A 12,606-nucleotide genomic window follows, 5' to 3' on the forward strand; every position below is an offset into this window, starting at 1 on the left:
GAAATGCATTTTCTTAGTCTCATATTTTTTCTTTGTTTCATTCTTGTAAGTATTAATAGTAGAATAATAACTCTAGGAATTGTGGGAACTAAAGCACTAAGAATCATACCTTCTAGTCAAATTCCTCCGTTCAAAATTAAGTTCAGCACAGTGAACAAATCCTGTCCCAGGAGTGCCACGAGAGTGCTCGTCCATTCCTTGGCACATGCTACATTGCCAGGAAGGGGAAGACTAACTATCCCTCAAATATTTAATTAACTGTTTTTCACAATGTGGGATGATCTCTTTTGCAAGATCACAAAACGGGGATTTTTTTTTTTTTTCCCCAGAAGGCTGAAAAGAGTACAGGTCAAATTACAGAAAACTTTCTTTCTGTCATAACTAGTATGAGGTTTGTGAACCATATATTTTAGTATGACAGTGTTAAGAGGGACATAAAAGTTTTAACAGGAGAGCAGGATCCAGAGCAAGCTTTTCAAATTTCCCTTAAAGAGAAGTCCGTTATTCTGATTATTTTTATAACCAATTGATGTCTTGCTATGACACACATTACTATCTTACTCTCAAAAGCTGATGACTTTATAGCTCTAGGTCACCCAAACTGAAAGAAGTTACAGCCTTTTAATAATGGCAATGAATATGAATAAGAGCATAATATATTTACTAACATACTGTAACTCCCCTTCCTGTTCTTAAAAATATTCCACATAGTGTAATAATTCACGTTTCCTTGTTTTATAGTACACAAGGAAGAATGTAGGTCTGGATTATGAGAGATAAGATCAATGGTGTACAACTTTGCGAGAGGCCTCATAAAAACTCCTTTCTATAGATAATTGTCCAAACAGAGAATTCTGCTTCTGCACATCTCTAGGACTTCAGTGATATCTTCATAGCCTTAAAGGCATAGTAGACAGAAGGTTAGTAGGCTCTGGAGAGGAGTAGGAGTGCCACAGTAGGAAATAGCTTTTAAAATTCTGCATCGGAATTAAGATCTAATGTTATGGTCATAACTCCTGATTTTTCTTTCACAACTTAGCCCTTGAGCACTTGTATCCAATAATCCGGAATTTACAATGTTTACTGTACTTGGAAGAAGTCTATGCCATGGAATAGTGTTTTGAGCCGATGACTAAATCATTCTTAGATTTGACTGTTTGTTCTGTGTGAAAATGATTTCTCACAGGGAATATCCCCAGGGCGGGGGTTGGAAGGGCAGAGCCCAGCTGGCCTGTCCACTGGGAGTAGGGCAGGCCGGGGGCAGCCTCAACCAAGAGTCTTGGTCATCACACAACTCTGTAGTGATGAGGCAGGTCTGAGGTGAAGCCAGAAATGCAAATCAGCAAGGCAAGGTCAGCGTTGGGCCCAATAAGGGTAACTGGTATCTGACCCAGCTCAGCAGCCCAGCTTAAATGGGCCCATTGTTGGTGGGGTTGAGACCCAAGCCGAGGCTGGTCAGGGCCACTAAGGCCTATTGGTACCTTCAGGACCCTTTTATAGTCAGTTTCTATCTTGATATGATGACTTTGATGGGACTTATCCTGAATTATATCCTCTGATTCTCCTCCAGTGTTAAGGGAGATCCTAAAAGCTCAGTCTGAATACTAAAAAATTTGTTAAGAAGATGCAGTAAATCAGACATTTGGATACCCAGGCCCCCTGTGTGGATCTAGCTCAGCATCTCAACTGGAACACTAGGCCAGACAGCCACAAGTCTTCAAACCAGACTTCAGACTTAACCAATGTGTGACCTTGACTGTGTCAGTATTGTGTGGTTTTCTGAAAGCCTCTTGATCTTATGTTTGCCTTGGTCTTGACATCAGTGATGAAAATCAGGGTATTATCTTCTTTCTTTTTCATCATTGATTCTGCAGTCAAAAGGAACCTCTTAATGTTATAAAATTCAACCTTATTCTGGTGTGGGGTGCTCTTGCAGGGGTTCCTGGGCTGTCTTTGCAGCCACTGGGTTGTCTCAGGCCTCCTGCAAGTGGAAAATGTATAGACCTTCTTGAAACTGTGGATGTTTTCAAGAGCCTTCTTGTCTGTCACTGCCTTGGACTTTCCTTCCACCTTGGAGGACTTGGCCTCCTTAGGCTGGGGCACCATCCTTAAGGTGAAGCAAAAGGAGTGGAGTGGAAACCAATTAAACCAGACTCTTGCATACTTACCCTCGGCCCTCATCTCGGCTATTGGCAAACCCTTGGATCTCGCTAACAAGTGGCCTGGTCGCACTGCCCATCTGAGGGTCTGGGAGCCCTTGTGGGTAGATACACCTGCACAATGCATCTATGACCTGCTCACAAGCTGCACCACCAGGTGTGGCCTCCTGGAGCTGGGGAGAAGAGGGACAACACTGCATGGCAGTTTAAGAAACGTTCAGCACCTTGATACGGCAGTTCTCTCATCTGTGCCCTGGTGTGGGAGGATGAGAGTTAGGTGATCTGGCATGCAGGCTGTATTCCAGAAGTCTGTTGTGTGGGTATCACACCAAACTCATTGTCGTTAAGTAATCACAGCCAGTTTCAAGTGTCTGATTTTGCAGACTGGAGAGGATTCCTTTAATGTTAAGTGTCACTGATTTTTTTTTTTTTTTTTTTTTTTTTTTTTTAAAGAATCCAGGGTAAACATCTTAATCGAAGTCGTTAGAAGACACCATATCAAATCAGCACCCTGACAATTGTAGTGATCTGTTTATGCTTTGTGTTCTGTTACCTTTCTGAGTTTACCTCATCTTGGGAACCAGCTGCACAGAAAAAGGGCAAATACCCTATTTCAGACTTCTTCAGTTCTCTGAGCATTGTTGAATGAAACTGTAATTTGCTGTTTAGGTTTCTTACTGCTTATTAAATAAACTCTTCCAATAATTGTGACTCTGTTGGCAAAATAAGCCTGAATTATCTTGATTATTCCTCATACTAGTTATGTTCACATTAAGTTCTGTCTTCATTATTTTTCAAATACTTTATTCTCTTTGATTTAAGGCTTAAGCTTGAAAATCCTGGTCTTTGCCATTGAAAACCGCAGCTGAATCAACAGTGATAGTCTTGCCAAAGATAATGAATCTTTTAAATCACTTCCCATTTACTAATATAGCTTACTGATTCTCTGGCTAAACAGTTATAGTTTCCACAGATTTCACAATTCCACATATTTTCTCAGCATCATAAAGAATACTTTCAAGAATTCATAATGTAGTTTAGAGTGTCGTTGCCTTACTCAAGAATGTCTAAACAATTTGCAAAGTTTACTGATAAAATTGCCATATTTTGAGTGTTTCCTGTGATGGGAACATTGTTCAAGAAGACTGGCAGATGAAAGCTCCTGGCCTTTGAATTGGGTGTCACAGATGTTGCTTGTGGTCACTAGGCAAGAGTATTTCAGAAATGAAATAAGGGGGAGAGGAAGAGGTGTGATGGAAAAGAGACAGTTATTGACGAGGTGGGAGGAGAAAGCTGTATCTGTTTGGGTACATGTACTGGATGCCTAGATTGAAGAGAGACCAGGCTGTAAACTGGCTGGAAAAGCAGAGAATTTATCTGACAAAGCATAAATGAGCTTTTCACAGTAAAAATTGTGGTAACTCTTATCTTTCTTGATTAATTAATCTTTTGTTGATTCTGGTCCATGCAGTTCTTCCTTCCTTGTTCCTTTCTTGTAGCAATTCAAAGCAAATCTGAATTTCTTAGGCTGAGACTCTCCTATTAAAAATATTTCTCAACCCTTACCCTGTTGCATAGCGAGGTGCTGTGCATTTAAATATTGCTGCTCAACAGTAATTCTGGTAATCTTATGCTTGCTTACTGGCCTATCTAACATCATTTGCTAAATATTCTAAATACATGGTTATTGCTGAAACGCTTAAAATGCAAGTAAGAACAATTTTTATTTCCCCATTTTGCTCTTTATTTGACAAAAAAACCCCAACCCAAACCCCAACCCTGCCAATAGCTGTGCTGTTTCCCTAGATTTTCTTGCAAGTCCTCCTGAGACCTTCAGGCTATGACTTTTGTGTATAAGGGTTAAACTACAGTCCAGGCTTACTCAAAAGAAGTTTACCATGTGATGAATACATTGTCTTTTGCCACATCGAAAGCAGACTGAGAAGCAAATTGTGCAAAAAAATGGCTAGAGAATGTAGCAGAATAGGAACAACCAGATTTAGTTAGTGCTGTTCTCTGTTGCTGTCTTCTGCAAACCACCAGGCGGACTCAACATAAGCTAAATGTATGTGCTTACTGTAGAGTTAACTTGAGAATTTCACTCTAATATTGCTCCTAGTTATCCTGCTAGCTTTATTGAAATCTCTCCCTCCAGTTCACTAGTGGTTTAAAATTGAACTGTCAGAACTGTCAATCAAACCTAAGCAATACTTTTATTCATTGATAAGCCATCCTGTGGCCCATACAGTCTTAATCAAGTGAATACTAATAGCGCTAGTGCTTTTTCCTATTTCTCACAAGGATGGAAAAGCTTTTCACAATTTACTGGGTGAAATGGCATGAGAGCTTACTTATTGTACTGCAAAAGGCTGTAGACCATTGGCAGTGAAGTCTTACACGTGCTGCTGTCTCTAGTGCCTGCAAAGAACTCGATGTCTTGGCAATGTAAACTCACATAGTTTCACATGCTTGATAGTGTGTTCAATTAGATTGGGGTCTGGTTAATTCAGCATTATGGATGCAACCTTAACTACTTGGGCAGACCTAGATAATAATCCTGAAAGACTGAAAAGTTTTAATTTCTCCTCTTACAAGCCCTACCAAATAGGGATTCTGATGTGAAAGCCACAAATAGAGAACTGAGTGAGGAGAGGAAGAATTACCAACAGATGTAATTTTAAGCTAGTGACGCTATCCCAGGTCCCTCTATGGTCAGTGGAAAGAAGCGCTCTCAAGGCAGAGCATGGGTGCGTGTTACTTGTCCCTTAGTAACTTGGTTTGTGTCATTCTTGTTGTTCTTCCACTTTTTCCCAGGGGAAATTTTCCTTTCCATGCTGGGCCAGAGGAGGGGTGGATTTCACTCAGCTGTGCAAGCACAACTATTGACGGAGTGCCTGTGATGTTAATTCAAATAGAAAAAAAACCAAAAAACTAAACCCAAACAATCCCAAAAGCACTTCCCTTGCACCCGCCGTCTCTCCCCCATCACCCGGGCCAGATATAGGGTACGGCTGCTCCACAAAGCTGTGGAGTCACAGCCACCATTGGAGCAGCAGCCTTCAGGCAGTGGGGATGAGAAGCCGCAGGTGACAAGGCAAGACTTAAGTCCAGATGTGCTTTCAAAGCATCACCCACACTAAACCATGCTTTGAGCGAGTAGCCCCTTGCAGAGCCTCCTTGTCCCCTACGGGGGGAGCAGAGCCTCTCTCTGGCTGAGGAGAGCCCCTCAGCCACCGACCTCCCGAAGCTTAAGCCGGTGCTGCGACCGCGGGTCCCTCGCCCAGAGGCACAGAGCTGAGCCGCTGTCCTGCGCTGCTCTGATCGCATTCCCCCGATAGCTGCGCGCCCGCGTCAGCCTCCGCTCAGACAGTGGGCAGCCACCCCCCTTTATCAACGGCCTCTGCGCGCGAGACCGCCCCCCTCACCACCGGTCTCTGCGCGCGCACCAATGTCTTCCCCCCCCCCTCGGCTGGACCAGCAGCATCACGTCATCCCCCGGGCTCAGAGCGCAGGCGCAGCATTGCGGTTCCCCGGCCCGGGCCGCCCCCCCCCCGCCCCCCCGCGGGAACAGCTGGGGGCTGTACCCACAATGCCGTGCGGCGCTGCCCGCTCCGCTCCATCATGGAGGCGGCCGCCGCAGCTGGCGCAGCTGGCGCAGCCCTGCTGCCCGCCGCCGCCCGGCCCCTCACCCCCTGAGCCCCGCGCACCTCTCGGGCTCCAGCATGAGCGGCGGCAGCGGGGGCGGCTCCTCGGCACCCGGCCGCTTCGCCGACTACTTCGTGATCTGCGGGCTGGACACCGAGACCGGGCTGGAGCCGGACGAGCTCTCCGGTGAGTGCCGGCGGGGTCGAGGGGAGGGGGCGGCGGCTCTTAACGGTCGCCTCTGTGGTGGCGGCGGCGGCGGGACGGCGGCCCTGGAGGCGGGGTTCGGCCTCGCCGGCTCCGCGAACCTCGGGCGGCCCCGGGGCGCTGCGGAGGGGGGGACAGAGGCAACCGTCAGCGGCTCCCACCGTCCCCCGACCCGGGCAGCGGCGCTTGTGCCCCACTCCGCCGGCGGGTCGGGGTCCGCCTGGCTGCCCTGAGCGCTTGACGTGCAGAAATGCCCGGCTGTGCACAAACGTGCGTTCGTAGAAGTGCACTTAACTTCTTAACATCTCCCCCCCCCCCAGCAAAGTACCTCTTTTTTATACGGCATTTTTAAAGCGAAGGTTGTGTGGTGGTGGCGGTGGTAGGTGGTATTATTTTAGATCATCTCTGATCTACTGCGCTCTTTTTGGAGCTTGGTTACATTTATCAACTTTTAGTCAGGCTCCTGGACATTTGAAACACACAGGTAATCTTAATGAATCAGATTTTGGAGAGAAAGCGAAGACTTTTTGCTTGTTCTGTATTAAGTTTTTTTGTAACATAGGATAAGAATTCTCTTCCAGCAGTATCTGAAAAAAAAAAATCAGATCAGGAAGTAATTACTCTATTACATGAGAATGTTCACACTAAATACACAGCTAAGCCATATCAATCTATCCCACAACACTGTGTCAAACCTGTGTTTTTGAGGTTACAAATCTGTTCTTTGTTTTAGCAGCACCTTGTTTCAGCTTTAGTTTCACCATACTGGCTTTGGTTAAATTAGATTGCTGCTTAGCATCTTTAACTGTTCAGAAGGATGTAGGAATGTGGTAGTGAAAACCTGACATAACATCAGTACTTATTTTGTGTATTTGAGCCCAGAACTTGACCAATGTTGTATATATTTATTTTTTTTTAATTAGCTGGCTTTTTTAAGATGTCATGAATGGTTTTCTACATCATTGTATTTAAACCCCCCGCCCCCCCCCCCCCAAATAAACACTTGTTTCTTGTAGGGTGAAATTTGTGCTATTAGAACTGGCATCTTACATTGAACTCTCCTAAACTTTGGCTATGACGTAAGCTTTCTTTTTATGACTTCAAGCAAAATTTCTTATCTATCCGTCATGCTGAGCAGTACCTTACTCTAAAAGAATTTATGTTTGTATAATGTTAAAATAACTGTAGACTACAATTTGAGACTTGAAGAGTGAATACAGCGTAACGGTCTGCTGCATAATGGCACTTTAAATTACAGCTTCAATTTAATTTAAGAGATCTAAGAGAACAAAATGCAATACAATTTAATTGAAGGATATGTGAGGTTCCACAGATTTTTTGTGATTAAATCACCAGGGAACAAAGTTTCTAGATTGAAAACAGTTTCTGATGTTAATTTTGTTATTCATTTACTATGTGTCTATTTGTGGAACATAATACAAGGCACACTCAGTAATTCTCCCTGATCTTGATAGGAACATGAATAACTGTCCTCGCATAACTAAATTTAAACACAGCAGTGTATTACTTTAAGCTAGCCATCTAATAGTAAACTGGAACACCTAAGTGCCTTTTTTAAAAATATTCTGTCTGAGTGCGCAGATCTGAAAGCTGTAGCATGGTGTTCTTTCTGTATTTGCTTTCCCTGTCAAGGACTACATCTACAGTATATAAAACTGTAGTGTGCAATATATCTTGGACTCTGCTATTCCACTATAATACTGTAATGGTGTTGCTTGTGACAAGATGTGGATTTGGGGTGGGTGGAAATAGGTTTTAATGCTTATGGGAGAGACTGATTTTTGCATGATTTGAGGAAAGGGTTTAAAAAAAGAGGGGAGGAAACAAGGAGGAGGAGGATAAATTTATGATAACGTCACAGCATATGAGCTAGCTGGAATTCCGGTGCATGTTCTTGAGTTTGTTGTGTTATTACTAATGCATGACAGTGTGACTGATAATGCTTTCAGATTGTGTCTTAGGTTATAGCCTCCTCCGGTGTCCACTGGTATAAACGGAAAGGGTCTCTGTTGATTCCAGTGGGTTTTGGATAAAGCTTTGAAACACTTTGTACTTCCTGGAAGGCTTTCTTGTTTGAATGAAAGGGTTATTGTACACTGTTCTTCCCCCCCCCCCCCCCCCCCCCCCCCCCTTCTTATTTCTGTGCTGAAAAATAGATTCTGAATCCTTGTACTGTTGAAACAATTTGCTTCATAAGTGTCCATTGTTGGAAGAGAGGCGTTGGCACTTCAGCTGGTGGGTGCTGGGCTGGGGAGCAGGATGGTTCCCCAGCACGGTGAAGGCGGGCACAGCGGGTCTCTCCAGGGCTTTCCTGCGTCAGGGCTGCCGGAGCTCAGCCTGGCATGATGTCATCGCTGCCCCACCGCTGCAGGGAACCGGCGGTTGCTGCCAGGGCCCCCAGGGATGCTGCAGGCAGACTTTGTTCTCACCAAGCTAATGAAATTGTGTGTTTCAGGTATTCAACCTTAGTATTGATGATATAGCATTTTCTGCAGACTTATAAATGAAGCATAAGATCGTGAATTGATGCTCAGTCTAGTTACTTTGCTGGAAGAGAAACCTCTTATAGCACTTTTCCTTTGTATGCTGGAAGCTTACTAAATAGCACAGCTGTAACACTTTTTCCTGAAAAAGTTGGCTGACTGATGGAAAATGCACACTGTGTATATATATGTTTGTTTTCTTTTAATATAGTGAGAAATTCTGTATTTAGGGCTTTGTAGTTAGCATGGGTTAAAAATAGCATGTCCTCTATTGCTAGGTTTTTTTTTTATCCCCAAATTCAGGTGATCTGGTTGTCTGGGCATCCTTTCTTATTTTGATAATTGTGTTCCCACTAGGTGACATGTTAAAGCAGATAGAAAAAAAATACTAGGTGGTAGTAAAAACAAACAACAAAAACCACTGACATTTTGATCTTATTTAAGCTCCATCCAGTGGCAGTTGCTGAGCTGGAAAAGAGAGGAGCTGAGGCTCATTTCCACATTTCTGGGTGGCGTTGATGTGCTGGCAGGGATGACAGAAATCTCTTAAGTACGCTGCAGGGGTCTGTTACAGATAAATTTCCTTCATAGAGGAAATCACAGAATAGTTGAGGTTGGAAGGGACCTCTGGAGGGTGTTGAGTCTGACCTTCCTGTTGAAGCAGGGCCACCTAGAACCAGTTGCCCAGGATTGTGTCCAGATGGTTTTTGAATATCTCCAAGGATGGAGATTCCACAACCTCCCTGGGTGACCCATGCCAGTGCTTGGTCACCTTCACAGCAAGAAGTGTCTCCTGATGTTCAGGTGGAACCTCCTGCATTTCAGTTTGTGCCCACTGCCTCTGGTCCTGCCACTGAGCACCACTGAAAAGAGCCTGACTGTTCTCTTTGCACCCTCTCTTCAGGTATTTACATACATCGATAAAATTCCTCCCTGAGCCTTCTCTTCTCCAGGCTGAACAGTCCCAGCTCTCTCAACCTTTCCTCCCATGAGAGATGCTCCAGTGACTTCATCATCTTTGTGGCTGGACTTTCTCTGCTATGTCCATGTCTGTCTTGTACAAAGACTGCAGAACTGGGCACAGCACTCCAGGTGTGACCTCACCAGTGCTGAGTAGAGGGGAAGGATCACCTCCCTCAACCTGTTGGCAATGCTTTGACTAATGCAGCCCAGGATGCCATTTTGCCTCCTTTGCAGCACGGACTCATTGCTGGCTCATGGTCACCTTGGTGTCCACCAGGAAATAATGGAATACATCAGCTACCAAAAATCTTCTGTGTGTAATATAACTTGTCATAATGCTGCAACATAGGGTTTCTTAATTTAGGTTGTATGGCTGTGCCCTGGAAAGGTAATGAGAATGGTGCCTCATCTCATCTTTCAACTGATAGCATCTTTCCATTATCTGTTGAGTTAGTTAGATGTGATCTGAATGATGGTGGAAATACTTGCACTCTATGGAACTGTTGGAGTTTTTGTTCTACGTTCTTTTTCACTAAAGATTTTGTTTTCTTTTTCTCTCTGAGATGTGTTCATTTTTAACAGTCACTTGCCAATAGAATTTGTTTATTATGGAGTGGCAAAACAAAGGATCAACTTGACATTGCATTATGCTTATGTGTAATTGTAGTCTGGGAGTTGCTGTTACAAAATATGGAACTCGGACCCAAATATCTGGACGACATATTTTAATCTAAGATTTTCTATTGCATGTGCCTTAGTAGTCTTGAATGTCATATCATGAAGATGGTAATAGTTATTTCAGAAATACCAGTATTACAAAGGAGAAATAATGTTAAAAAGAAAATGCTTGTAATCTGTGAAGAAAAGACTGGTGATTTAATAATAGGATTGTTTTTTTAAAAAAATCATATTATGGAAGACTAAGGCCAGTGACTAGTCTGTCACCCTTATTTCTTTCTGCTTTTTTTTCCTAGTCTGAGCTGGTCTTTTAAGGTATGGTCCAAAAATTAAGTTATTCAGTAGATAGACTTGTGTTCCTTTTGCCAAGGTCCTTACCATACTGCTATGAGTTGTCCATCTGATCATGAACTTCATCCTAAAGGAGGATGAAAATGAGTGTTAGGTGAAGCCCATGTGTCCAGGAAATATCCTTCCTGTAGACACCCCTCATGGGCCTGTTCAGAATCCATATTAGATCTCCTTTCACTCTAGTGTATGATGATGTGATACCATTTTAGTTATTCTTAGTCTCTCGTATGGGTTTTGTGGTTTTTTTTTTTTTTTTGTATTTTGCTTTTAATAATGTTGAGGCAAGATCTGTGTGTGTGTTGATTATGTAGCATAACAGGACTGATGATGAGTAAGGCATCTATATGCTGGCACAGTAGCCACTTTATTAGTGCTGGTGTGTGAAATTCTAAGGAAAGATGGTACATGGTGTATAGTATTTGCCTAGCTCCACTCAAAATTAATCTGACAAACTGGTATTAGAGCAAGTGTTTCTCCTCGCCAGTAAAATGGAAATGTTGTCTCACCTCATCCCTCTGTAACTGAACTGTCACTAGTTTTCTATTTTATTGGCTTCAGATTTAAAGTGACAGCTTATTTTCATACGTTTCCTGTTGGTAGGGTTTATTTTAACAGCATTCTTTATCAATGTAAACTTTAAAAAAAATATGGGTGTGATGAAATGAGTGAAGGCTTTTGTCACATATATAAACCAATAAATTGTTTAGTATTTCAGAATTGGGGTAGTAGTTTCCTTTGTGGTAGCCCGTGTAGTAACGCTGTTACCAGCACCCGTGCTAGTTTCCAAATTCAACAGACTTAAATAGTTACAGGCTTTTATTTCGCCTCAAAGGTATTTGTAAGGGATAGCTAAAGGGAAAGAGGAGGTAGAAGAGCCAGCTTAATTTAAATTAGCAGATAGCCTTTTCTGACTGACACTTGACCTGTTTTGTATTTTCCTCTTTTGGGCATTTTTATCTTGGAATTAAGACATGGCATTTGAGGTTGGAGCCAGCTGTGATTCTTGCGGTGAAGCTCTTCTGCAATACTGTTTATTCCTTGGGTAAATAGTGTGTAAGTGAATTTCTCTCTCTTTGCTATGGTAGTAGTACCAACACTTGCTGCAGAAGTAATGTGTGTTGGTGGCAGCCATTGCTTGATTTTTCCAAAGGCTGAAGTGTTCTGTGGATTTGGGGTTTTGGTTTTGCTGTTTTTTTTTCCCGTTTCTCTCTTTGTCCTTGATACGGATGGTATTGGTGCAGCTACTCACAGTTCCCTAATGGTCCACCTCTTCCCTTGGGGATTCATTCTGAGACTGAAAGGGAGGTTTTTCAGTTTCTTCGCTTCTCTGAGATTGCTAACCAAGGTATTGGCTCCGTGGGGGGCATCTCCAGTAGCACCAAGGCTGAGACCACACACTGTTTTCACATAGGTCACTGTGGACGAGCAGTAGATAGCAACAACTTTTGGCCGGACTTACACTGGCACATGTGAAACATTTTAATCCGGATAATAGTTTATTCCACTCTTCCCTACCCCCTCTATCTTTTCCCAAGAAGCTGGAGCTGTTTGCTGTGTTTGAGTGCCAAAAAGACCTTTTGTCTCTTTGGGAACTGAGGCAGACGTGCTAGGGTAGCTGATATGTAGAATAAAGAATGGGAGAGCTGATGTAAGGGGGAAGCAGCTGTACTTTGCTGAACTACATTTGAAGCCACAGTTTATTAGGTGATGTTTCTATAATGCCAATCTTGTGATTATTTGTATTTTAGGTGAAACTGAGCTGTGTGCTTTACATAATCATCCCTTCAAGCCCCCCCAAACTCTTTGTTCTTACACCTTTCAGTATTCATTTACAAATTCAGCTTACTTGGAAGGCTCTTAGTTAAGAAGTGGGGGAGGAGAAAGGAGAAAGGTTACAGGTTCTTGATTTGAGAATAGGCTAAAGGTGTTGAAACAGTGTCTAACGAATTAAAGTTTACAAGTCTAACTTTTGAAGCCTTTAAAAAAAGCCATAGGAATTTCACCTTATTAAAGCAAGGCATACAAAGATGGGTTGATTTAACTTTTTGTTCCTTTAGGTTTTTTTTTGTTTTGTTTTCTTTGCAATTTATTTTGCAAGAGTA

At 43.0% G+C, this 12,606-nt stretch overlaps 1 protein-coding gene across 4 annotated transcripts in view; it reads left to right on the forward strand.

The window, feature by feature from the left end:
• Window positions 1-5,881: 5,881 nt before the first annotated feature.
• DENND5A (DENN domain containing 5A) overlaps window positions 5,882-12,606 on the forward strand; it is a gene marked incomplete at its 5' end in the record, with an annotated part of 69,329 nt that continues 62,604 nt past the window's right edge. For all 4 annotated transcript variants that reach the window (XM_082485111.1, XM_082485112.1, XM_082485113.1 and 1 more), the window contains one exon: window positions 5,882-5,990. In XM_082485111.1, the coding sequence (XP_082341237.1) occupies window positions 5,882-5,990 (109 nt within the window). The remainder of the gene's footprint in view (window positions 5,991-12,606) is intronic.

This window comes from Vanellus vanellus (genome assembly GCF_965231255.1).
Source record: "Vanellus vanellus genome assembly, chromosome: 6".
Lineage (NCBI taxonomy): Eukaryota > Metazoa > Chordata > Aves > Charadriiformes > Charadriidae > Vanellus > Vanellus vanellus.